This window comes from Ascidia mentula, chromosome 8 (genome assembly GCF_947561715.1).
Source record: "Ascidia mentula chromosome 8, kaAscMent1.1, whole genome shotgun sequence".
Lineage (NCBI taxonomy): Eukaryota > Metazoa > Chordata > Ascidiacea > Phlebobranchia > Ascidiidae > Ascidia > Ascidia mentula.
Window position 1 is genome coordinate 18,352,300 of NC_138573.1, and position 26,879 is coordinate 18,379,178.

Sequence of the window (26,879 nt, forward strand, 5' to 3'; positions counted from 1 at the left end):
ACTCTTATTTATTCCCAGACCCAAAGTTTCGATCTACGTACCGTATTGGTATTCTGGTAAAGGAACTTTAGCAGGTCGAGTGCAGAATATTTAATTAATGCATTACAGTAGTAAAAGGTAACGGATTTAATAGCGTAGCATAGCAAATTTCATTCAACAAATAAAAATAAACACAATATAAATTTCAAACCGATGGATTTGTCATACATCGACCATAACTCCTTCACAAAGACCAAAGAAAAATTTACAATTTGATAATAGAAGGTATATACCTCACGAGTATTTTTAAGTACTGTTCAGTGGCAGATCCAGATGCTATAGCTAGCCATGTATGCGCGAGAGAAAGCACGCTGGAGATGAGCCAAGGTCAATGTTTATGCAAGCTTTTTGTCTGCCACTGCAGAGTTTTATTCAATATTGCAACATATCCTGAGGGATCGGCCCATTCGTCCCCTCCTGGATCCACCCTGATACAAAAAGTTTGTTTATTTAGAGCATGACAAATTTTTTTTACGGCCAACTTCATCGGTAAATAAAGATCAAGGGGAAGCTACATGTTTATTTATTGAAAAAAAAATCATAATTAAATCATAGTATACTCTTGTTGGTTGTAAAACTATAAAAACTAGAAGACTAGAAAGACGAAGGTATGTGCGTTTAATGTTTTGTCGTCTGTACGAAAACAACAAAACATGTTGTAGGCATATCTGTGGTTGTTTTTGGAGCTGACAACTACAATAAACCCAAGGGGCGCACAGACCTGAAAAACTACTACAAAACGGCGTTGCCACCCTAAATGGATGGGTAAAAGAAGTTAGTGTTGTAAGATTTCCACAAGGTTTTTCATTTATCGGCTCGAACTCCAAGTGTTTGTTTCCAAGTGGATCAAATTTCAACTCCTGAAGCACTGAAACAAACATCTGATTGCCTCAAATGAAGGTAAAACCAACAAAATTTTGTTTTAAAGATAAAGCAACATGAAAGAAATACATTAAATAGGCTACTTAATGTATCGCCAGTAAAACTTTTTTCATTCAATAATATCACATAAGTTTAAATCACAGAGTCTAAACAAGGTTTAGGTTTTTGCTAAAACCACAAATTAGCCCACTAAACTTTAATATGAATGTACCCATATCAGCTGTTGGACGAGCGTCAGGGTTTTGATTCCAACATTCCTGCATAATTTTTTTCAACAACTTGAAAATTTTTAAATCATCTTCAGTGAGTAGTCGCTTAACAGCATCCGCAAACTGAAGGTCAGGACGTTTCCCATTACATATTATCACCATCAAAATGTCAACCCCCGGCTTACTTCCTTCGAATATCACCTTTTTGGTGATAATTTCATACAGAATCATTCCAACACTATTGGGAAAAAACAGTCATAAAGTCTGACTTTTTCCTTTCATTTTTTTAAACCACAATGCAAACAGAAAATTTATAAGTAACGTTTTTCAGCCTGACTATTCTAGGAATCAAATGTGTTAAAATACCATACATTTACTTTGTAGGATCACTTATATTTTTTAAACATAGGACAACAAACGCTGAATACCAACAATAAAATATTTATTTGCATACATGTAATTACCTATACATATCAATTGATGGGTCAGCTTCTCCAAATTTAAAAAACTCTGGAGCAACATACAACAATGTGCATTGTTTAGTTGGAGCTGTGACCATTGATGTGGATTCCAAATTAGAAGCTCTGATGGCATTAACAGCTCCGAAATCTGCCAGTTTTACAACCAAACACTTTGTCAGCAAAACATTTTCAGGTTTTAAATCTCCATGACAAAAGATTTTTCCTTCCTTATAATTGTGAAGATAGGAGAGAGCTGATACAATATGTCCAGCAATGTTGATTCTTTTTTCCCATGGTACATCATGATACCTTCTCAGATAACTTTTGAGGTTTCCACCATCAATGTATTCCAGTATAATGGCAACCTCATTATTCCAGTTTGTGCATCCAAGAATTTTAACAATGTTGGGGTGCTGCACACGGGCAAGTACTGCTGCTTCTCTTTTAATGCTGCAGTGAGAAGTTAGCAACCAAATAAAAAAATCATAAGTTTAAGTAGCATTATCAACTGGTGTTAATTTGATACAATTTTAGCTTTAAAAACTACCTTTTAAACCTGCTTTTGATGTCATCTTTCAATCCAGTCAACGACATGCACTTGGCAACAACCTTTCCCAAAAGATTGTGGTAACAAATTCGTATTGCTCCGAATCTACCACATCCCAAATAGTCTGTTTCATCTCAACTGGACAAAAGCTGGTCACTACGAAGCTCTTCCAGTTTGGATGAAAATTTGCAATCCTGTAGAGGCAAGATAAAAGTTAATATAGTAAACGCTATGACAACAATGACAGAAAAAGTACCGCCAGAAGAGAGGAGTATTGTTGTTGGCTTGCATTGAGCACCGTATCTGCCACTTCCACGTTTGCTGTGAAACATTCATCAGTCTCCAAGAAGTGCTGAAGCTCAGAGCTTTTTATCTCAACCAGTAGTGTCTGGCCTTGCTGATCATTGCTATTGCTTTGTTGATCTTCGATGAAACAGTGGTCATTGTTTTTGAAAAACACGTTACACCTTTTATGATAACGCATTTAAACCTACCAACCACTTCCATTTGTACAGAAAAATCCAACCAACTATTTGTCAATTGTTTGATTACCACATGACAAACACAATGTTTTACGTATTGCATCCATCAAACCCGTGCTGGGTTGTCACAAAGATTTGACCCGCAGTTAATGTTTTAAGCAACACTTTTCCACTTTTATCAAATAGACTGTAGCCAACATATGACATTTGTTTATTTTGAGGAAAGAACGTGCAGATAAAGCCTGTACAGAAGCGTTTCGAAACTTCTCGTGTCACGGCTAAATTTTAGCTTAGGCTAGATTTCCTGTTAAATAACACCTTTTGTTTCATACTCAGCGAATATTGCACTTGTTTAAATTTGTCGATCTTATTCAGTCCTGGTCGAGCAAAGATATCGGCATGATTTGCTCTCGAACTTTTCAACAGCCTAAAAGAAAGTCCAATTCCTATTACCCTCAAATGTAGACTAAGTTGTCTAAATTTTAATTCTACCACACCACTTTTAGTTTCGAAGAGTCAACCAGTTTAGCTAGAAGTTGATAGCCAACATTTTGCACACAATTATCGACTTAATTAACACTATTAAATCGAAGGTAACGTCACCATTTTTTGCTGCACCCATCAATAACGAAGTTGCAGTTGGCATTTCCGTACCGTTATCTTATTTTCTCGATTGTTTTGTGCATTCGGGGTGATCAATCAGTAATAAAAGAGACCCAAGTTCTAGGTGGTAGCACTTGTGGTGCTGTAATGGATGCTGGTGCGAAAAAGCACAAAATTTTATTCGTTGCAACACGCACGTTTGTTACACACTCGAGCACATGATATCATTTTCGCAGAAATACAACAATAGCTGGCTTAACTTCTGGAACATTCCTTTAAGAAAGTGATTCCCAACCTTTTTGTGGTTGCGTACCACTCGAGGTAAAACAATTTCGACGCGTACCACCCAGTTGAGTGTTAAAAAGTTACCTTGGGGATGATGTAATGAATATGATTAATCACTAACGTTTTTTTCAGTTCGAACTATATCCGCAAATTACGCAAAGGTGCTCGCGTACCACCTAGAATGCCGTCGCGTACCACCGGTAGGGAATCACTACTTTTAAGAAAGCTGGAACGTCCAAACACAAATCTAGACCTTTGCATAAATACCAAAACTACATAACTGGGTACACACAAGATAAAAATACACTGCACCTCGCCAGTATCACAAAAATAAGACTTAACAAGTTTACACTGCATAAAACATAAGGGCAACAGTGAATAATTGCTGCCTAACATACAATAGTCACAAAAACATCATGTAAGTGCTGATGGTAAAAAAGTTGGAACTATTGAAGAAAATTAATATGAGATGGAACATGCACAGCAACAATTTAAACATTGCACTTTCTTTAACATGATAAAAAATAGCAGAAAATGTAATAACATGTGGTTATAGTTCTTGACCTGGAATGATTCCAACTTCAGGAGGTGTGTCTTCTATTGTCCAACAAACTCCGTTAAAAAACTTTCGGAATACAGTGTTGCCATTTAGTGTGTGTAAAAGGTTAAGAACTACTGCTGAAAGTTTGAACTGTTAAATATACACTTAAATTGCCACAATAAACGGATGAGCAAATGCATTTAATTTGACCATATCAGCTTCAGGTCTCTTGAAACTTGGTTTGTATTCTTCGTATGGCAAGCATTCTTCATCTAACCAAAGATTCAACAAAACTATAAGAAAACATATACTTTTAAACTTGATTTGGAAGTTAGTGTGAGGTACATTGATAAACAAATAAACCCAAATCCATGTATGACCACATGTAGCACTTAAAAAGCTATATCTTTATTGTGAATTGAAACTTACCATTTTTTTGAGGAACTGTCCCTCTGGCAATTAAAACTAAATTAATGTTATTGCAAGACAGTTTTAAAAGCATTCTAAAATTGAAATGCTTAGCTGATTGCAATAGCAACACACTTACCATGTTTGGCAGTTGGACGATTTTGTGGATCTTGTTCCCAACATTGTTGCATCACATTTTTCAACAAAATAAATACAATCTTTTCATTTTCATTTAGAGTTTCTTCGACTTTATGGACAACATCCATATCAGGTCGAACACCACCGCTGATCCTCACCATAAGTATAGGATATTGTTGTTTGCTTCCTTTAAAAATTGTTCTTCTGGTAATGATTTCATAGAGCACCATTGCAAAGCTGAAAAATAAATACAATGAAAGAATCCAAACTAAAGCAGTATACTTTATCTTGATAATATTTTCAATTGGTATCTAATCTACCAACATCATACAAGCAGCTTGTATGAATTCCTCTCCAATGATAGTATTTTATACAGATTTTGTGGATTAAGTGTTCTTGAAAATTTTGTTAAGGTGTAAAGAAAAATAAAGTATCTGAATAATTTTTTTGTTAACACATATTTATACCTATAAATGTCTATAGGAGGGTCAGCATTTCCATCATTAAAAAATTCAGGTGCAACATACAACATGGTGCATTGTTTGCTTGGAGTTGTGTCCATAGTTGTTGATTCCAATTCTGTGGCTCTAATAATGTTAGTGGCTCCAAAATCAGCCAATTTTACCTCCAAATTTTTTGTAAGCAAAACATTTTCTGGCTTCAAATCAGTATGACAGAAAATTTTGCCCTCTGCATAATTGTGAATGTATGCAAGTGCTGAAATGATTTGTTGAGCAAAGCGTTTCCTTCTTTGCCATGGTACATCACATTTACTCTGTAGGTGACTTTTCAGATTACCACCATCCACATATTCCAGTATAATTGCAACCTCATTATTCCAACTTGTGCAACCAAGTATCTTAACAATATGAGAGTGTCTGACGCGAACAAGAACATCTGCTTCTCTTCTAATGCTGCAACAAAAAGTATCAATTTAAGATATATATATATATATATATATATATATAAAGTTAGTTTGCCTAATCTATTAACACCAACTCACCTTTTAAATCTTTTTTGTATTTCACTTTTCAACCCAGTCAAAGATCGACATTTGGCAACCACTTTTCCGAATGACTGGTGGTAGCAACATCGTATAGCACCGAAACTACCACAACCAATGTAATCAGTGTCATTGGAACTTGTCAACAAATCGTCACTTTTTAATCCAATCAATTGGGATGAAAACTTGCAGTTCTTAAAAAACAACATTTTTGAAAGACATCTGATTTTTGTTATAGCACTTGATTCATTCATGCCCACAAAAAAATGCACTGGATACCCCAGGTGTGGCAAAACATTCCAAAATGCCTCAAAAGGACAAGTAACTTTTGAAATAAATTTAAACAAGGAAATTATCACCATCTCTTTCTGCCTATTAATGGCCATACTTATCTGGTCAACCCTATTGCACTTTTAAGTTGTGTGCGATTACAACACACTTCGCGCACAGTATTTGTGCATAGAAGACGGAAGGTAACAAAACCTCCAATATATGAAAAAATATAGCGGGTAAAGACATATTTCCAAAGTGATGATTTACCTCTCGTGCCAGAGCAGATGGTGCAGGTAGAGACTGATGAACTTGTTGAACCGTTCTACACAGATGAGCTTGTTGTGTGTTTTTATAAAAATGATATTCAAGCACACCAACTGCCCCCTCTACTTTTGCTTTGAGCAAATGGGGTGATTCCAACAAGAGCAGAATGTCAGAGTTGTCCATTTCAAGCAATATGCCAGTGATCTTTGAAGCCAGATGTGGTTGAATACTTTCAATAAGTGGGTACAAGTGCTCACCTTAATACAAACAGAGATATTTTTTACACACAGTTTGTATTATCTGTGTTTCAGTGTAGTGCTTATGAAGCAGCAACTTTACTTGATCTAATGGTCTACAAAGTTGACACTTAATTTTGCACTGACTTTGAAAAACCAAACAAAAGATTTAAAGGCCGAAAACAATTCCTACCAAGCATCTGCTTCTGTTCTTGGGGTTGGGCAGCAGCCAACATACTTGCTGTGAGTGGTTCCTGGCCTTGTACATGCACAGCTTGCTGCATGCCAGAGTCTGGTTGTTGTTGATTTTGAGCTTGGCCAGGTTGGGGATATTCTGTCATGTCCACACTTTGTGTGTATTTAAATTGCTGCAAAATATTCCACAAAATGCAAAATATTAATATTATTTCACAAAACTAATTAGTGAAAACCAAACATTCAAGAAAAGTTTGGGGAATAATTCTAATCGAAAGTTATGCTATTCCAGTTAACCATGCTTTTGTCAATTGCGACATTCTGAAGTTAAACTTAACGAGGTTACCTGGGTTTGAGTGACGAAATTCAAGGCAACAGTGTGCATTCCACCTGCTGCAGCAGGTGGTACATACTGAAGGTGTACTGGGAGTGGAGTGGAATTTTTGGGCATCTGCCCCTGAAAAGATGCTGGTGCGGATTGGGAAGAATATGGCACCTTCACTGGTCTTGGTTTGTTTGCATTGGGTTTGCTTGGCGAAATCAATTCCTTTGTACTGGAATGGTTGATGGTGTTTAAGGGTGATGGTGAGGGGTCACGAAATTTGGGAGTGGAGTCCTCGTCATCATTTGCACTAGAATTATTCACGCTACTATTCAGCTGTTTGTCAGCAAGTGAACTTGCAGTTATTGTAACATCATTCATCAGGGTCTGATTTAGTTTCATGTCTCCGTAAATGAAGTTGTTGTCCTCGTAGTCAGGGTCCTGACATGATCCGAGGTAATGCTCTATATCATCCCGTATGACATTGATTTGATCGGGTTGTATTGTGTTATTATCCAGCATCCTCATCAAGGTTTCAAGATTTTTTATCTGGAACCTGTGCTTTTCGAGGTAATTATTCAAGTCATCAGGCCTATCCAGCTTTGCTCTGTCTACTTCATTTGTTCTTGAGTGTGAGCCGATAGATTCAATTTCACTTTCCAACATGTCGATTTGTTGGTTGATGGAGTCAATGGTGACTTGCAACCACTGCATTGTTCCTTCTTTCTCCTTTTGAGCAGGGTCAACTTTCTGGGCAAGGCCAAGGCCTTCTTTCGAATCAGCTTTAGTTTTCATTATTTCCCCTTCTACCAGTTTAAACCTTTTCATTTGGGCTTCAATCAGCTTTATGTTGTCCAGGAGAACCTTCTTGTCCTTGATTTCATTAGAGGCAGCCCATGTTTTTATTTGGTCCCTTAATCTCTGTAGCTTTTTGAATTCCTTTCTTAGGTCACTCTCATGCTTGTCCTTCTGATTGGTGTTATTGGCATTGTACAGCTTTTGCCAGATGTCCTCAAAGGTTTCAACTCCTTCCACAATTTTTTTAAAACATAGGTCCATTTCTCCTTGCAATTTGTGCTTATTTGCCATTGCCCTAGAGACCAAAGAGACGCTAGTCGACAAAACTTTTTTTCCAGTCGACAAAATTTCAAACGCACATAACTCTGCTGTTTCTCAATAGATTCCGATAATTTTTTTGGCAAGATCCATAGATTGACACAAAATGTATGGAAATGTAAAAAGAAATATCAATTTCGAACGAATTTTGTAACGCATATTAATATGCACTGTCATAAATCCGCTATAACTTTTTTCATGGGTCGACAGGAAAGATAATTCTACCACTGTTGGAAAGCTCTTTAAAATCCCTTTACAGCGATACCTAACTTGTGCGCGATTTCTTGGGGGAAATATGTTTACCGACCGAATATTAATTATGACCGTCATAAAAAAAATCAATCTTTTACTTGTAACTTTGGCTACAGTTCGACAGGAAAAATAATTTCACCACCATTGCAAAGCTCATTGAAAAACCTTTCCAACGGTACCAAACTTGTCTTCTCATTAGTGGGGGAAATATGTTTACCGACCCAATATTAATTATGACCGTCATAAAAAAATCAATCTTTCACTTGTAACTTTGGCTACAGTTCGACAGGAAAGACAATTCTACCACCATCATTATATTTGTGTAATATGTATAAAAGTATTTTGTTTCTTGCAAAAATATTTATGTAACTTGTGTGTAGCAAAGTTGTTTTTGAAGCACGTACTTTTTCGCTTGCACCTTTCACTCAGCAAGGATGCCAGCGATGTCGGCAACGTGAGTGATCGGCCTCATTACCCGCAGACTTGAGCGGCCGCGCATCTGATCGGAGGTGAAAAGGCTCAAAGTCGTGCGGCAAGTGTTCCAATCAGAGTTAAGGCCCGTTTACACACGAACACAGTTTGGCACGGCACAGCGCAGTCTGGCACACACCGCGTTTACACTACTGGAATAATCGAGCACGACTACAGGGATTTCCCTGTAATGAACACGAAACCGACAAGTGCAAGTGACAAGTTACGTTGATTATTTTTTAAGGTTGTCAGTCATGCCTTGCATTTCTCGGCCCCGCCAGCGATATTATAGGTACAAATTGAAGTTGTTGCTATTGGCTGTACATATTCTTCAACAAAAGGCATGTAGGCTACTGTTTTGCATATTTTTTTACGACGCAAGGTAACACTACAATATGCTGAACCAAACACCACAGATTATGAAAACAAAGATGGTATAATAATTGAAACAGGACAAAGGTTTTCCACAGCAGCATCCCGCTGAGACGCCGTTCCACACACCACTTTGTAATTCAGTTACGGCACCAATTCATACGCTTAAAAACAATCGCTCACATGTCAAAGGCGGCCGCATCACACAACCACCACTAAAATAATATATGTCCTCTCCTTTTAAGCAGTCGCCTTGCACTCTCGCATCAATGTGTGCCGAAATGTGCCCAACTGTGCCCGAATTTATGCTCGTCGAGCAAAAGCGAGCACATCCTAGCACAGACCGGCACATCCCATCCCAGCACAACTCAGCACGCGCGCACAATAAAACAAACACGGAATCGTCTGTAGTGTAAACGGGCCTTTAATCAACTATTTTTTTGTTTTTTTAAGAAACTCTATATAAACCTAGGCAAAATGCTGCTTCGATCCATTTCGTTTTTACAACGAAGTACTGCCAAAGTTTACAGCAATATTCTTTGCAAGTTTTCGAAAAAGTTTTGAAATGTCTTCTTCCATGTTCAATGGTTTTAAGATCGTCTGCAGCCAGAGAAAGGTATGTGATATGCTTAATCTTTTGTTGATAAATTGTTGCGGTTGCTGACGTTGGATCGTTTTACAGTCTTGTGGAGTCGAGAGGAACAAAACGGGTACGTATCTCTGGCAAGCAGACAAAGTGGAGGATTCCGGAGAAGAGTGTTCGGAATCGGTTGCTGTTCCTCTCGGACAGCAACGCCAGGCGGTTTGTATCTCCGTATACAGTTAAACCTAGCGATGACTTTTGTTTAGACTTTGCGGCTCTGAGTATGCCCGGAGGAAGGATTGATCACGCGTTCGTTGAGTTATCCAACACTCCCATTGTTGAGGATGTCGAAGCTGTCGTCGTAAGCTTCGGTACAAAGAACATCCTCAACATGCACGGGAGCTACCAAAGCATTGCTCTAGTCGTGGATCCCACAAAGGAGCTCATAAACTTGGTTAATGTTCTTTACCCCAAGGTCAAAGTAAGTTTATAGGCTATTAATGAACTTTTACATTGTTGTTGTTTTGCTTTGTAACTTGTTGCAACCAAATGAAAACAAACTAATCAAAAAAACGATCTTCTAACAAATGATTTTATCGTCTAACTACAAAGGAAACCTCTTATCACAAAACTTGTGGGACTAATAAGTATATGAAACATATTGATGGGTTGGTTTTGGTTTTAACTATTTATCTGTATTTTACAGGTTTACCACTGTGGTATACTGCCACTTGCTGGAAGACGAGGGTTTTGCGTTGGTGATTTGAACAGGAAACTGCAACAAATCGCCGCGGAAATGAACTTTACGTTCATAGAAACTGCGGTTCCAATGCATTTTCTTGCAAAGGATGGTATTCACTTAACAGAGGAAGGTTCAAAACTGTTTCTTTCACAGGTGGAGGAGAAAGTTAAAAGAGGCATTGTACGAGTTCCCGAGAAGAACGAGTTCCCGGCTTTAGGGTTTCAAGCGACACCAATGGAACTTAAAAGACCGACGCTACCAGAGGTTGAGAAAAATGGCGGAACAGAGAAACATGAAGATGTGCCGAATGTGGTGAGTCGCGGTGTGTTTAAATATTGATCTAAAATGTTTGTACGACTCTTGGTATTGTTTAGAAAAGTGATCGTGGCTTCCTTCCTTCGTTTGCTGAAATTATAAAGAATTCTTCCCTGGTAAGTGATCTTGTTTTGTGTGTACTGTCGCGTACAAGTGGCGGATGTGTTGCATATGTTTGTATACAGGGGCCAAAAACGATCCCATATACTCGCAAGCGAGGAGGGGCTGCGGAAACGAGGTCACTTACAAAATTCGTTTGAAATTGATATTTCTTTTTACATTTCCATCAATTTTGTGTCAATCTATGAATCTTGCCAAAAAAATTATCGGAATCCATTGAGAAACAGCAGAGTTATGTGCGTTTGAAGTTTTGTCGACTGGAAAAAAAGTTTTGTCGACTAGCGTCTCTTTGGTGCCCTAGAGTCATATTACGTTAGGCTATGAAAAATAAAAAGCAGAAAACATTATTGCAACATTCTGAGCAACTTGTGTAAAAATCATTGAAGAACGGTAAGTTAAAGGCTAAAGCTATATGCGTTTGAACTTTTGTCGACCGGCGTCTCTTTTCTTTGGTCACCAACGAGACGTTATTCGACAAAAATTTCAACGCTCATAACTTTGCCGTTTCCAAATGGATTTCGATGATTTTCGTGCAAGTTGCATAGAATGGTATGTAGTTTTAAAAAATATAAAAAATATTACAAAAATTCCAGCAATTTATGTAACGAATATTAATGTACATTGTCATAAATCGGTCAGAACTAAATCGGACACCGTTAGAAACTACATTTGAAACCCTTTTCAACCATACCAAACTTGTCTAATTATCGCATCTGAATGTACGCCTACTGATCGAATATTATTCATAACCCTCATCAAAAAGTACACTTTTTCGTTATTAAGTCTTTTCACGGGTTTGCGGTCACGACTGGAAACTACATTAAAAACCCTTTCCAACCACAAGTTCCCGAGAATAACGAGTTTTCGGCTTTAGGGTTGCAAGCGACACCGGAGGAACCAAACCGACTGACGATACCAGAGGTTGAAAAAAAATGAAGCAACGAAGAAAGATGAAGATGTCGTGCCAAATGTGGTGGTGGGTCACGATGCGTTTAATTATCAGGCAGATTAGACGATTGCTTTATTCGACTTTTGGTGTTGTTTAGGAAGTTGATCGTGGCTTTCTCCCATCATTTGCTGAAATTATAAAGAATTTCGCCCAGGTAAGACATCTTGCCTCGTGTGTGATGGTGTCGCGTACAAATGTGTGTAACATCGCGAAAATTACATACGTTTGCACACAGGGCCCAAAAACGATACCATATACTCACATGCGAGGAGGGGCTGCGGAAACGAGGTCACTCCGAATTTCCGCAACGCAAAAACGTTAGAGAAACATCGAAGAGGGAGGAACTCCAAAGGCTAAATTCGGTCAATTTAGAAAACGTCAAGCAACATCACAAACACCACCACCCAAAAACAGATCTTGGCCACGACGTGGAAAAGTCACTACTCTTCCACCAGCAACACACAACACACAAAAACCTTCGCTACCAGCACCACACAACACACAAAAACCTTCGCTACCAGCACTACGCAACACACAAAAACCTTCACCGACAACACAATCCAAGTCTTGTGCAGGTAAGTAAATTTTATAAATAACATCTTAATACCGATAACTACCCATTGTTCTAAAGGCTCCACGGGACAGAAAACACGAAGCAGCAACGTACAGCGAGAAGGCTAAAGCACTTGCCGTGACATACCACGATATGTGCTTCAAGTGAAATAACAATAAAACTGTTTGTTTTTGAAGCTTCAAGCAAATATCTTCTGTTCGACCCCCATTCGGTTTCCGCATGGAGGCATTTGGCAAAAACCTATTTTAAAGGTAAAATATTTAAACCGAATATTAATCAACAAGTGGAGCGACTAAAAAGCTTTTGGGAAAAGAACATTGTAAAAATAACCGAAGCCCTTGCTAATGTTGACCGCCTTTGTGCTTCATCAAGCAGTTTTGTTGAAGGTAAGGATGTTTCTACGGGAAACGCATTTTGTGATTGGTCACTTGACGCATTCGCTTCTAATACCCCCGTTAAAATTAAGGAAGAAACGTTTTCCAATGCGTCTTTTAAAACTGATGAAGAAACGTCCTGTAATACGCCTGATAAAATTATCAAAGAAATGTCTTGTAACGCATCCGTTGACAGCGCAACAGCTTGTAATGACCCTTTGCAAAATAAAGGTAAGAGCATGCCCAATGTACAAATCAGGAAAATAACTGAGGTTTTATCAACATTTCCCAGTTTTGACTCGTCGAAACTCGACGATTGGTGTTTGTTGATTAAACCCCTTTACAACACAAATTTCACCAAACTTCAGTTAAAGAAAAAACGTATTTGGGGAAAAAATAAGGAGAACATCATTAACGGCTGTTGTTCAACTTGTAATTTTGTCACTGAAAACATAAAATTGTCAGACTCTAACAGAGAATTAAATAATACCCCTTCTCCTGTTATACACGACAATATCAGTTGTCATAATGTTGATTTAAATGACGAAACGAATGATGGAAATGTTGATAAAACGTCATCGAACGACAATGTTTGCGAATTATCCAAACGAACAGCTGAGTTCTCATTTTTATCCGACAATATTAGCATCAGTCAAACTGAAATTTGGGAACCAAACTTTTTTGAAAAATCTTCCACATTTACTTTGTCTGAAAACATTTTCAGGTTGATCGTTGGACCCGTTTGCAACAGAAATAAAGACTGGCCTGACATTATAAGATATGGGATAAAAAGCAGTAACCCGTATTGTAGTTTTGTAATTATCGATCAGCACTGGACCAGAAACGCACTTCAAAGCGATATTTGCGGTGTAAATTTAAATTTTGTGGTTGCGTGGCTGACGTTGATTTAAAGTCCATGGCATTGTGCTGTTTTTCTGTTAGCTATTCTAGAGTACCATAAATTAGCCTACTCGGCACTCTACAACATGTTAACACGTCGCCTAGTATAATGCTGTGGTCCCAACAATCTTTGGAAATTTTTCACAATCGAACTAAGGACGACATAATGCACATCGATGCCACCGAAAAAAAAGCGTTGTAAAAAACAAAAAAAATCATTTGCATTTCTACGCCTATGAAATTGTAACAAGAAATCCCACCAAAGGCACCGCACATTTAGCTGTTGCGACATATGTCAACAATAGGCATAACGTCACATCAACTTCTTATTTTCCACAAATACAGCCTGAATTTTGTGCTGAATTTTCACCATAATTTTCAGCAGCATCCACCAGCAAGTAACTACCTAATTGGAACAGCCCGAAACCCCACTAAAACTGCCCCAAACACCCTAAAATTCGCCATGACAACAGCACGCACATGTGCGCTCATTCAACCGTAAAATTGACTTATATACATCACTGGTTTGCTTTGTGACGTAAAATTTCTATTGTGACACAGGTGTACACGGTGGGTATTTCCCAGCACCAAAATTTATTTTCATAGAAATACCAATATGCGTCCTAAAGGGATTTTAAAAGGCTTTCCAACTGGGGTAGAATTATCTTTCCTGTCAATCTATGAAAAAAGTTATGGCTGATTTATGACGATGCTTATTAATATCCTTCGTTCGAAATTGATATTTTTTTATGCATTTTTATAAATTTGGTGTCAATCTATGCATCTTGCAAAAAAATATCGAAATCCCACGAGTAACAGCAGAATTGTGTGTGTTTGAAGTTTTGTCAACTATAGCATCTCTTTGGTCGTTACTCGTAGTCGTAGGATTTCCATATTTTTTTGCAAGATGCATAGATGGACCCAAAAAATGTTTTGTTAACTGGCGATTTTTTTTTTCGTTAACTAACATCCCTCTGGTTCAAAAAACTATCTTATAGTCCATATGGGTTCAAGAACAGTGAAATGATACTTCTCGTTTTTTAATAAAATCACTTCAAAAACCAAATTCAATAAAAGACAAGCACTTCAAACTGGAAATAAAAATTTAAAAGACAAGCAATCTAATATAACACTGACAAAAAATACCTAATTAACCCTGAGCAATAAGAGAAAAATCTACATTGGCAGGAAAAGTAAAAAAAAGGATTATAAGTTTATATATAAACAATGTTCGCTTCGATTGTATCATGGATTTCTGCCTTTCATTGCACTGGTACTTGATTCAGCTGTTATTGGCAACTTGACAGAATCTATGTTGCTTGGTGACTGAAATAAATCAAAAATTTTGGGGATCATACAAAAATTTATTACCCTACCCATGAATAGCGATACCTGTACTGAGTGAACTGTGTTATCTTGCCCCACTTCATTTGCTGTGTTTTGTTGGTTTGTTTGGATAACAGTAACCACATCATCCAACATTCCTTGGAGAGAATCGCAAGTATCCAACATGTTATGAAGTTGAGATTTGATTGAATGCAACATAACATTAGTTGCTGTGGCCAATTCCAAGTTGATGTTATGATATGGTGGACAAGGGCCTGTAAAAAAAATTGGGGAAAATGAAAATTCATTCAATATTTCCATATCAGAGGTAGGGATAGTTATATTGACAATGCTAATGGACAGCTTGCTTCAAATTAAAGTTAGATTGCATTAAAGTTTTGGTGAAAAAAAAGATCAAATCTATTTTAAGACATTTTGTAATTTTTTTTATATCTTTCGGGTAGTTGTTTTTTTGAGCAAAATACACCTGATTTTATTTTCAATAAATCAGTATATTTGAACTGACGAAATAGAAGTTGAATTGATTGTTCAAAATGTAACATTGGAAATCAGTTATGCAATCTTTATTAAAATTCTTGTTTTGACTGTAGTCCAGATACTGACTTTTAGGACCTTGGTGTGATTACATAACCCTGATCCATGATTATTAAAATAAAACAAAGATGCTTTATTTCTACATTGAGTGGCACTAATAATTTTGAAACTGTTGTTATTGGTAAAGTGTAATTTTCATACCCTGCAGGTATAATTTCGCACCCCACATTTCAAAGATAATTATATCAGAATGGGCTTGATTTTGCCCTATGTAATTGCGGTAGATCTCTCTCAAGTTGAGTGTAATTTGTTCATTGTGTTAAATAATAAATACAAGAATACAACAGAGACTTTTATTGATGTGTCATACAAAAGTATGTAGATATTATGCACTGGAAGACAATTGTTTAGGCCTAACTTGATTTATAAATTCCAAGCACAAAACAACAAAAATGACTTTACCTGGTATCTTTTTCTGTTCTTGGGGTGGAGCATCAGCCAACATACTTGTTGTGGGCGGTTCCTGGCCAAACGGCTGCTGAATGAATAAAACAATGGGGTTTCACCAAAACATAGGAAATGATACAGCCTGTCTGGATTGTTTTGCTACAAGTTGTGATGTTCTTTTTCACAAACCTGCATCACTTGTGGTTGCATAACATGCTGTGATGGATGCATTGCACTACGTGCATTAATCGGTGTTGTCATTGGACGAATAGCTGGTCCAGATGGGCCACGCGGACCAACAGATCTTATTTCTCCAGCCATCTGGAAGTGTTGTAAAAATTGTAAATGTGTTCGGACTATAAAAACTTTGATATTATGTACTGTACACATTCGCTTGTAAGCCGCGGCTTAAAAAACTTATTAACCTACTGTTTGTGCGGCTAGCAATATTTAATGTCGTGCCGATATTTTGTCTGCGGCTCTAAGTTAAAATGAAATTCACATTTAACTCACTCTGCCTCACCAGTACGTTTTATCAAACACAGTTATCAGCGTACCTGACAATTTTAAATTGACAGATTTGTTGACAATTATTATTGCAGGGCACCTAAGTTTGCCTTTAACATTTACATGTGACTTACATTAGAGGGAGGCTTATATTAATTTTTTAACATAAAGCATGTGGCTAATATTTAAGGGCGGTTTACAATCGAGTAAATACAGTAAGTGGTTTTTACCTGAAAGCCGGCTTGGCTTGGTGATTGCCAGCGAGGAGTTGCTCTAATCAAATGACTTGGCATGTACGTCCTCTGAGCTCCCTGGAATGGCATAAAGTAACCAGGGGCACCAGCTGCTGCTTGAAATGATTGACTCATCAGTTGGTTGGGCTGCAAAGAGAGTAAAACATTAACATATGCCCTAGTCGGTTTAGGCATGCAAAGTTCATTATATGCAATTTATTCCGAATAATCAAAATTCTTCTGAATTGCAACCGCGGGTTAAATTTGTTTTGTTATTAAAGGTAATTTTTATGTACCATTCTCACACTCATTCCACTGGTCATTCTCTGCATGTATTGTGCAGTAAGATGGGCTTTACGGTCTTCTCTTCTTTGCGCCAAAGCAACATAAAGTGGTTTCGAGCCAACAATTCGACCATTCATTTCTGTCACAGCCTTTGTGGCTTCTTCTGGGGAACTGAAGCAAACAAATCCAAAACCACGAGACACTTCACAATCATACATGATCTACCAAAAGATTAAAACATAACTAACAATACTAACAATATTTGCTTTTAAATATACCTTTGCACTTGTAATTGTGCCATACTGATTGAAGGCCTCACATAAGTCTTCCTCTGTTATGTTATCATCAAGATTTTTAACATAAATGTTTACTCCCTGGAATCGTTGAATATGGTCTTGATGTTCCTGTTTGTTTTGATTGTAAAGCTCATTTTGTCTCTCTTGTATCTTTTGGACTCCACCAACATACAAAGTGTTATTTGAGTCTGCAACATATATTATCTGGATGGAAACCAACCTACAAAACCTTATGGTCAAAAAATATACTGCAATAAAAATACCTTCCATTTCAGTGCCATTGAGTCCGTCCACAGCACCTTGTGCCTCCTCATGTTTGGCAAAGGCCACAAATCCAAACCCATGGGAGTTGCCGTTATTGTCTTTCATGACAGCAACACTTCTTATGGTTCCAAATTGCTTAAATTGAAAATAAGAAAGTTTTATGACTTAAAAGGACAAATATTATCACACATTTTTCCCTTCTGGCACTATGACATCATATTACCTCAAACATTTGTCGGAGGCCTTCATCATCAATTTTGTCACCAAAGTTCTTAATTAAGCAGCTGGTAAATGGACGGACTCTCTCCCCCATTTTCTTGTTGCGTTCAGAGCGAGTAAGAAATTTGCCAACAAACACCTTTTTCTCGTTCAGCAACATGCCATTGACCTATAACAAAAAAATTATATAAGCAACATTTCATACATATCCTGTCATGTTGGGGTTCCTCAAGCATTCTGTGCATTTGTATGAATTCTGGGAAGTAACACACAAATGAGCACTGATTTGGATTCAACTACATGTCAAGAAATGTACGTTTATTGCATCACTGGAAAAAATTTTTGTAATTTTGTTGCCATACAATTTAATGATGCACCTGTGGCACCGGAATAGGACAGGTTTGTCGAGCTGTTCTATACTGATGGGCTTGGAGTACAGCCACTGCCTCCTCAACCTTTGCCTTGAGAGACTCATGTGACTCCAACATGTGCAGAAGCTCAGAGTTATCGATTTCAAGCAACATGCCAGTGATCTTTGGTGCCAAATCTGGTTGGATACTTTCAATAAGTGGATACAAGCGTTCACCTTAAACCACAATAATTGGGGTTCATTAGACATGTCAGATCAGTCAGTTTATGACTATCCGAATACTTTACATGGATCACAATGAAAGTACATGCTCCAAACAATAAGTGGATACAAGTGACTACCTTCAAACAAGCATTGTTGTTAATTAATGTTTTCGAGGCTACTGTAAGTGTGTAGGTGCTGTAAACATGTCATGTACAATGGAAATGTAAAAACAATATTAAATCGAATGCATCATCCTTCATTAATTCAAGTAAAAAATTATCAGCATATATACCATTTCCTAATTTATAGCCATGGATTTGCCTGATTTATGCTCTCATGTTTTCCCACTTACAATGAACATTTTTGCTGGAAAGTTGTGTTATAAAGCCAACCAGCAGGATGTGGCCAGATATTATCATATACGATGTCAGTGCATACCTGTGTTAGTGATTGCAAAAACTACTGCAAAAATTTAAGGCATAGGAAATGTTTTTTAATATCTGGCATTGCTTTTCTGTTACTTCAATGAATAAGTAGCTGCTTTATTTACACTGACTTGACAATGAGACTGAAGGTAAAGTTGAAATATTTCAAGACCAAAAAGCAAATCTCACCAAGCATCTGCTTCTGTTCTTGGGGTTGAGCAGCAGCCAACATACTTGCTGTGAGCGGTTCCTGGCCTTGTACATGCACAGCTTGCTGCATGCCAGAGTCTGGTTGTTGTAGATTTTGAGCTTGGCCAGGTTGGGGATATCCTGCCATGTTTCTTTACGAAAGTTAAAAATAAACAAAAAATGAAATAAAAAGTATACAAATATGTGTTTTTCATGCAATAACTAAGAAATAGCAAAAGTATGAATTAACTGCATGGTTTAAACCCGTCTATCCTCCTGCACTATGAAAACCACTGACACCGAGTAAGCACACGAACAGACAGAAGCAACTGAATGAAGTAACAGTAAAAAATAGGGAAGGGAATGGACGTCGCGAACTGTAGGCCTGTGGGCGAACAGGTGTGATCGATAAGACTCGGTGAATGATAAAATTGATAAAAACAGGTTAACGACGGCAGAGAGGACTAAGACAAATGGGGAAAAGGCTGCATTGAGTGCTTACGTGTAGTGATCTGAGGTATGTGTTATTGTTCGTTTTGTTCTGGTGGTCCGTGGCAAATGTCTTGATAGTCATATGTGTCGAGATACACAGAGTGTTTTCGTTTTGCAAATGTGAGACGTCCCTGCACAACCATATACTATCAATTTACTCCAATGTCACAATGCTACAGGTCAAGATAGGCTAAACATACATTGGTTTAGATTGAAGTTAATGGGGTAACATTTTAACCACATAATGCAGAAAGGTTTTACAGTGACGAAATTTAAAATCATTTTTTATGGCAATCTCAACTTATTAATTTCACCCCTTTTTTGTAATTCAAAAGTCTTGATTTAACAAGATTAGCAACGCTGGTCATTTTGCTGCAAGAAAAAAAATCTGAATTCGACAGGCAATAGCATCAAGCGAGTTATAGGAAAAGTACCATACATAATCAACATAAAAATGTTTTAACGCTGCATATCTGGTATAATACCAAGAAACAAACCAAGATCGATATCCCACATTTTTCTGTTAATCCGAATTATGTTCATCCGGATCTTTGTCTAATTCATGCTATGTTAGAGATATAAACGATTCGTAATGAGGCATTTGTGGGAAAAATAGTTTTTTTTGACGCCGTTCATTGGGTACACGGGTCTAATTCTTAATGAATTGTGTAGAGGAGGATTGGTGGCTTCACTTAATCGCAAATGGAGGGTACTTTCTGAGATTCATTTTTGTACAAAACAAACCTACACTTTGTTCTGGTTTTTTAGCCAACAGGGGGGCAATATGCCCCCGGGGGAGCGGTTAAAGTAGTTATTTCGAATATAATTTTGACCAGAATTCCTTGACAAGGGTCGGGACTAACAGAAAATCACAAATTGTCCATACTTTCAGTAATTCATTTTTCCACAAAATCTACCTCTATATTTGGGTAGTTTTTCAGCTACATGTTCAACAGCACCCTGTGCCAATTTACTGCCTGACTAACCATAGTAAAACTGCCCCAAACACGCTGCAGGACCTATGTGGGTATTAAATTGGAGAAATCCTGTTTTCAAGGCCCTCAGCTGCAATGCATCTAGCGACTGTTCCGCTTGTTTCCCAATGACCGTTGATGGGTCTTGTGACTTACATAGGGACCTAAAATTCTTCAAAGTTGTTGGGCCTCCTGGAAGATCATATGACCAACAGGGGGGTATAAACAGCCCTGGGGGAGGGCTTTGACACTTTTTCAGCAACTAAATTTGATGCCATTGCATAGAGAAGAGTTGGAACTTACAAAATATGCAAATGAGTGGGTAGTTAAACGATTCATTTTTCTGCAAAATCCAGTTCCATTTTTGTTGCTCTTTTTACAAAAATACTGAGTAACCAGTGGGGCAAATGGCCCTAGGGAGGTGGCTAAACCATTTTTTCGGAGACCAATTTTGATTAAAATTTGTAGATATGGGATGGATCTTTCATAAAATCACGAATGATTGGACACTTAAAGGATTCATTTTTCCACAAATACAGCTTAAATTTGTTGCTCCATTTTCAACATAAATTTCAGAAGCACCCACCAGCAAGTAACTACCTAATTAAAATAGCCCAAAACCCCACTAAATATGCCCCCAAACACCCTAAAATTCGCCATGACAACAGCACACGCATGTGCGCTCATTCAACCGAAAAATTGAGCCCTATGCATCACTGGTTTGCTTTGTGACGTAAAATTATTATTGTGACAAAGGTTTAGACGGTGGGCATTTCTCAGCACCAAAACTTATTTTCATAGAAATACCAATATGCGTCCTAAAGGGATTTTAAAAGGCTTTCCAACTGGGGTAGAATTATCTTTCCTGTCAATCTATGAAAAAAGTTATGGCTGATTAATGACAATGCTTATTAATATCCTTCGTTCGAAATTGATATTTTTTTTTACATTTTCACAAATTTGGTGTCAATCTATGCATCTTGCAAAAAAATATCGAAATCCCACGAGTAACGGCAGAATTGTGTGTGTTTGAAGTTTTGCCAACTATAGCATCTCTTTGGTCGTTACTAGTGATGTGTTGCGCCGGATCCGGGTACCCGGACCCGGCCGGATATTGACCAATTTTCAATACCCGGACCCGGCCGGATAATACACTTAATTTAACCGGATAGTTGGGAAAGCATTTTTGTCCTAAAAGCGGACAAACATTTCGCAAATTACTCGTTTTTGGGACCCAGTCTGTGATACTCGCCGACGTAAGATTTTTCTGTTATTTGTTATTAAGGTTTTTCGTGACGTGTTATACCATATTAATAAATGCCCACGTTTATTTGTTCCACTCATGACAGGCTAACCTTAACATAGCATTCTGTTTGGCAATCAAACATTATTGCCGTAATACACGAATCGGTGTTAACAAACTGCCGGATCCAAATTATCCGGCCGGATTTGATTAATAACTATCCGGATCCGGCCGGGCCGGATAATTTGGAACTGGGAACATCACTAGTCGTTACTCGTAGTCGCAGGATTTCCATAATTTTTTGCAAGATACATAGATGGACACAAAAAAAGTTGGGTTAACTGGCGATTTTTTTTTGTTAACTGACATCCCTCTGGTTCAAAAAACTATCTTAAATTGCATATATTGCGTTCTAGAACAGTGAAATGATACTTCTCGTTTTTTTAATAAAAGCACTTCAAAAACCAAATTCAATAAAAGACAAACACTTCAAACTTGAAATAAAAATGAAAAAGAAAAGCAATCTAATATAACACTGACAAAAAAATACCTAATTAACCCTGAGCAATAAGAGAATCTACATTGGTGGTAAAAGCAAAAAAAAGTATTTATAAGTTTACATAAATATAAACAATGTTCGCTTCGATTGTATCAAGGATTTTCGCCTTTCATTGCATTGGTACTTGATTCAGCTGTTATTGGCAACTTGACAGAATCTATGTTGCTTGGTGACTGAAATAAATAAAAAATTTGGGGATCATACAAAAATTTATTACCCTACCCATGAATAGCGATACCTGTACTGAGTGAACTGTGTTATCTTGCCCCATTTCATTTGCTGTGTTTTGTTGGTTTGTTTGGATAACAGTAACCACATCATCCAACATTCCTTGGAGAGAATCACAAGTATCGAACATGTTATGAAGTTTAGATTTGATTGAATGCAACATAACATTAGTTGCTGTGGCCAATTCCAAGTTGATGTTATGATATGGTGGATAAGGGCCTTTAAAAAAAATTGGGGAAAATGAAAATTCATTCAATATTTCCATATCAGAGGTAGGGATAGTTATATTGTCAATGCTAATGGACAGCTTGCTTCAAATTAAAGTTAGATTGCATTAAAGTTTTGGTGAAAAAAAAGATCAAATCTATTTTAAGACATTTTGTAATTTTTTTTATATCTTTTGGGTAGTTGTTTTTTTGTGCAAAATACACATGATTTTATTTTCAATAAATCAGTATATTTGAACTGACGAAATAGAAGTTGAATTGATTGTTCAAAATGTAACATTGGAAATCAGTTATGCAATCTTTATTAAAATTCTTGTTTTGACTGTAGTCCAGATACTGACTTTTAGGACCTTGGTGTGATTACATAACCCTGATCCATGATTATTAAAATAAAACAAAGATGCTTTATTTCTACATTGAGTGGCACTAATAATTTTGAAACTGTTGTTATTGGTAAAGTGTAATTTTCATACCCTGCAGGTATAATTTCGCACCCCACATTTCAAAGATAATTATATCAGAATGGGCTTGATTTTGCCCTATGTAGATCTCTCTCAAGTTGAGTGTAATTTGTTCATTGTGTCAACTAATAAATACAAGAATACAACAGAGACTTTTATTGATGTGTCATACAAAAGTATGTAGATATTATGCACTGGAAGACAGTTGTTTAGGCCTAACTTGATTTGTAAATTCCAAGCACAAAACAACAAAAATGAATTTACCTGGTATCTTCTTCTGTTCTTGGGGTTGAGCAGCAGCCAACATACTTGTTGTGGGAGGTTCCTGGCCTTGTATATGCACAGCTTGCTGCATGCCAGAGTCTGGTTGTTGTTGATTTGGAGCTTGGCCAGGTTTAGGACATCCTGCCATGTTGGGGTTCCTCACACTTTGTGTGTATTTAAACGGCTGCTGAATGAATAAAATAACAGGGTGTCATCAATATTAGGTAGTGATTTAAAAGTCTGAAATATAAGGTTCATGAACAAAAATTATTATCTATAGTTTTACTATGTAACTCAATGAGCACAATTTTTTAGTTTACTGCTGCTGTTGAGTGTACTAACATATTTGTATTCCATTAACAATGAATTTAGCCAATACAACTAAATAATGCTTAAACACACATGTATTTAAATGTACCCTATTAGTCAGTGAACTACTTTCAGAAGATATGCAAAACATACATACACTGACAAAAACAAATAATTAAGTTATAAAAAGGTTTAATGAAAGAAGCAGGCTGCTCAACATATCTAGCAGCATTTATCATGTGTATTTTGTTGCTGTTCACAAACCTGCAACACTTGTGGTTGCATGACATGTTGCAATGGATGCATTATGCTTGTGCTACATGCATCAATTGGTGTTGTCATTGGACAAATAACCGGTCCACATGGACCCAGTAATCTCATGTCTCCATACATCTTAAAATATGTTGATGTTGTAATTTAATTGCCATCATAAAACCCTTGCCAACAAGGATTTTATAAATTTTTTACCTGGAAACTGGCTGGGCTTTGTGGTCGCCAGTGAGGAGAGGTTTGAATGTAATGGCTTGGCATGTACATCCTTTGAGCTCCCTGGAATGGCATAAAGTAACCAGGAGCACTAACTGTGGTTGGAATTGATTGGCTCACCAATTGTTCAAGCTGCAAAAATAAAGAACTTACACTCTGGTATTTTAATATGTAAAAATGTTCATGTAACATATTTGAGGAAAACTGGCAACAATTAAGAAGGTCAAACTCTCTAACATGACCAAGTCACCTTCGTGAACTAGAGTTCAGAATGCTACCAGGTGTGATCCGCCTTAACCCAAGTGTTACAGCATGTTGACACCTTTTTTGGGCTTTGTTGTCAGTTTTAACGTTGCCAAGGTACAGGTGTATTTCTGGTCTGGCACATACTCCAGCACTGCTGGGTGGCCTCAATGCCTTATGCAGCCTGTGACAATCCATCACTTCCAAGTCCAATTGGCACTAAGGCAGATGGTGATTCTACTATGTGAGGAAATCACCTTCATACGAACCCCTGTGTCATTTTATTGGTACACGGTACCCATGTAATTTTTTTGCATATTTTTTTATCATGTTCCTACTAGCATACTACATGTTCTTTTGTGCAAAATATGATTCATACCAATCCAACAATTTGTTTGTGTAGTATCGATTACCTCCAATGACAACATGAGTGAAAAAAACAATGAAGGTGATTCACTATTTGATTTTAATTGATGATATATGTATAAGCTTTTTACAAAACGTGCTTTTTTGTATTTACCTTAGTCATTCCACTTATCGTCCTCTGCATCTGTTGTGCAGTAAGATGGGCTTTGCGGTCTTTTTTATTTTGAACGAAAGCAACATAAAGTGGTTTTGAGCCAACAATTCGACCATTCATTTCTGTCACAGCCTTTGTGGCTTCTTCAGGGGAACTGAAGCAAACAAATCCAAAACCACGAGACACTTCAGAATCATACATGATCTGCAAAAAGAGAATCAACTGACAATACTGAGTGTTTGCATTAAAATATATTTAAATATATACCTTTGCACTTGTAATTGTGCCATACTGATTGAAGGCCTCACGTAAGTCTTCCTCTGTTATGTTATCATCAAGATTTTTCACATAAAGGTTTACATCCTGATATCGTTGAATATGGTCTTGATTTTTCTGTTTGTTTTGATTGTAAAGCTCATTTTGTCTCTCTTGTATTTTTTGGGCTCGAGCAACATACAAAGTGTTATTTGAGTCTGCAACATATATTATCTGGATGAACACCAACCTACAAAACCTTGTGGTCAAAAAATATACTGCAACAAAAATACTTTCTATTTTAGTGCCATTGAGTGCATCTACAGCACTTTGAGCATCCTCGTGTTGGTTAAAAGCCACAAATCCAAAACCAAGGGACTTTCCCAGGTCATCTTTCATTACAGCAACACTTTTAATTGTTCCATATTTCTAAAATAAAAACAGGAAAAAGTTTTGTTGAACATTGCAACACAATTTTGCACTTTTTGCGTTATTTGGCATGACAACAGGGTACTTCAAACTTTTTTCTTAGGGATTCATCATCAAGTTTGTCACCAAAGTTCTTGACAAAGCAGTTGGTAAATTGATCAATTTCCTCCTCCATATTCTTGCCGTGTTCAGAGTGAAACTTGCCAACAAACACCTTTTTCCCATTCAGCAATGTTCCATTGACCTGTTAATATAGTTATAAAGTATCTTACAACAACATCAATAAACTTTAACTGATTTGAGACTTTGTCTATAGCATGCAATGCTGCTTTTTCACTGTCAAAATGAACAAAACCATAACCATTGGATACTCCATTCTGACAAGACACCTATAGAAAAAACCTCTTAACTAAACAGATCAATTGAAAAAAGTTTTTGTGGTCCACTATCGAAAACCTTGCAGGAGAGAATGTTTCCAAATGCTGAGAATACATCATGTAAAGCCTTGTTATCAATGGATTTTTCCAAGTTCCCGATAAATATATTTCCAACACCGGATTTACGAAGAGATGGGTCACGTTCACTCCACATGATGTGAATTTGTTGACCTTTGATTGGGTCATAGTTCATGGTGTCCAGAGCTCGTTCAGCTGTCAAATATGTCATAATGTGAATTTCAATTATGGAGAAAGGAAAAATCTTTGAATAATCAAAAACTAGAGTTGGTACCATCAGCATGTTGCTGGAAATTGACATATGCATAACCCAGAGATCGTCGGGTGATGACATCTCGACAAACACGAATTGACAGAACTGGGCCAGCTTGAGAAAACTTTTCATACAGCATGGCTTCGGTGACATCTTGGTGCAAATCACCAACATACAAGGATGCCATAGGATAGCTTGTGGCATTGGAGTTATTCATTTTTATCCTGAGTTTCAATAGGATTTTATACACAAGACCTACATTTGTTCTTTGCAAACAATCTGCACTGCAAGTTTCGAAATTTAAAATAATTTATTATGGTAATCTCAACTTAATAATTTCATCGCTTTGTTGTAATTCAAAAATCTTGACTTAATGAGATCACCAACGCTGGTCATTTTGCTGCAATAAAAAAAAATCTAATTGGACATGCAATAGAATCAAGCGAGTTTAATCGACATCAAATAATCTTGTTGAATAAAACTCGTCAAAACTTTAGTTTCGTTT

At 37.1% G+C, this 26,879-nt stretch overlaps 1 protein-coding gene and 1 pseudogene across 1 annotated transcript; both read right to left on the reverse strand.

Moving 5' to 3' along the window:
• Positions 1-3,429: 3,429 nt before the first annotated feature.
• LOC145912416 (uncharacterized) lies at positions 3,430-26,653 on the reverse strand. The gene is made up of 24 exons (XM_082999876.1): positions 26,396-26,653; positions 26,123-26,316; positions 25,972-26,055; positions 25,752-25,910; positions 25,531-25,666; positions 25,250-25,455; positions 24,983-25,186; positions 24,202-24,351; positions 23,998-24,126; positions 23,573-23,608; positions 18,977-19,124; positions 18,166-18,374; positions 17,793-17,957; positions 17,569-17,704; positions 17,288-17,493; positions 17,021-17,230; positions 16,722-16,871; positions 16,174-16,305; positions 6,565-6,739; positions 6,139-6,392; positions 5,599-5,792; positions 5,063-5,509; positions 4,597-4,832; positions 3,430-4,342 (listed from the first exon to the last, which is right to left on the reverse strand). Exons 1-24 carry the CDS (start codon positions 26,589-26,591, stop codon positions 4,215-4,217), a joined length of 4,284 nt encoding a protein of 1,427 aa, XP_082856002.1. The 5' UTR covers positions 26,592-26,653; the 3' UTR covers positions 3,430-4,214.
• Positions 6,874-8,000, reverse strand: LOC145910654 (CCR4-NOT transcription complex subunit 3 pseudogene; annotated as a pseudogene).
• Positions 26,654-26,879: the final 226 nt, after the last annotated feature.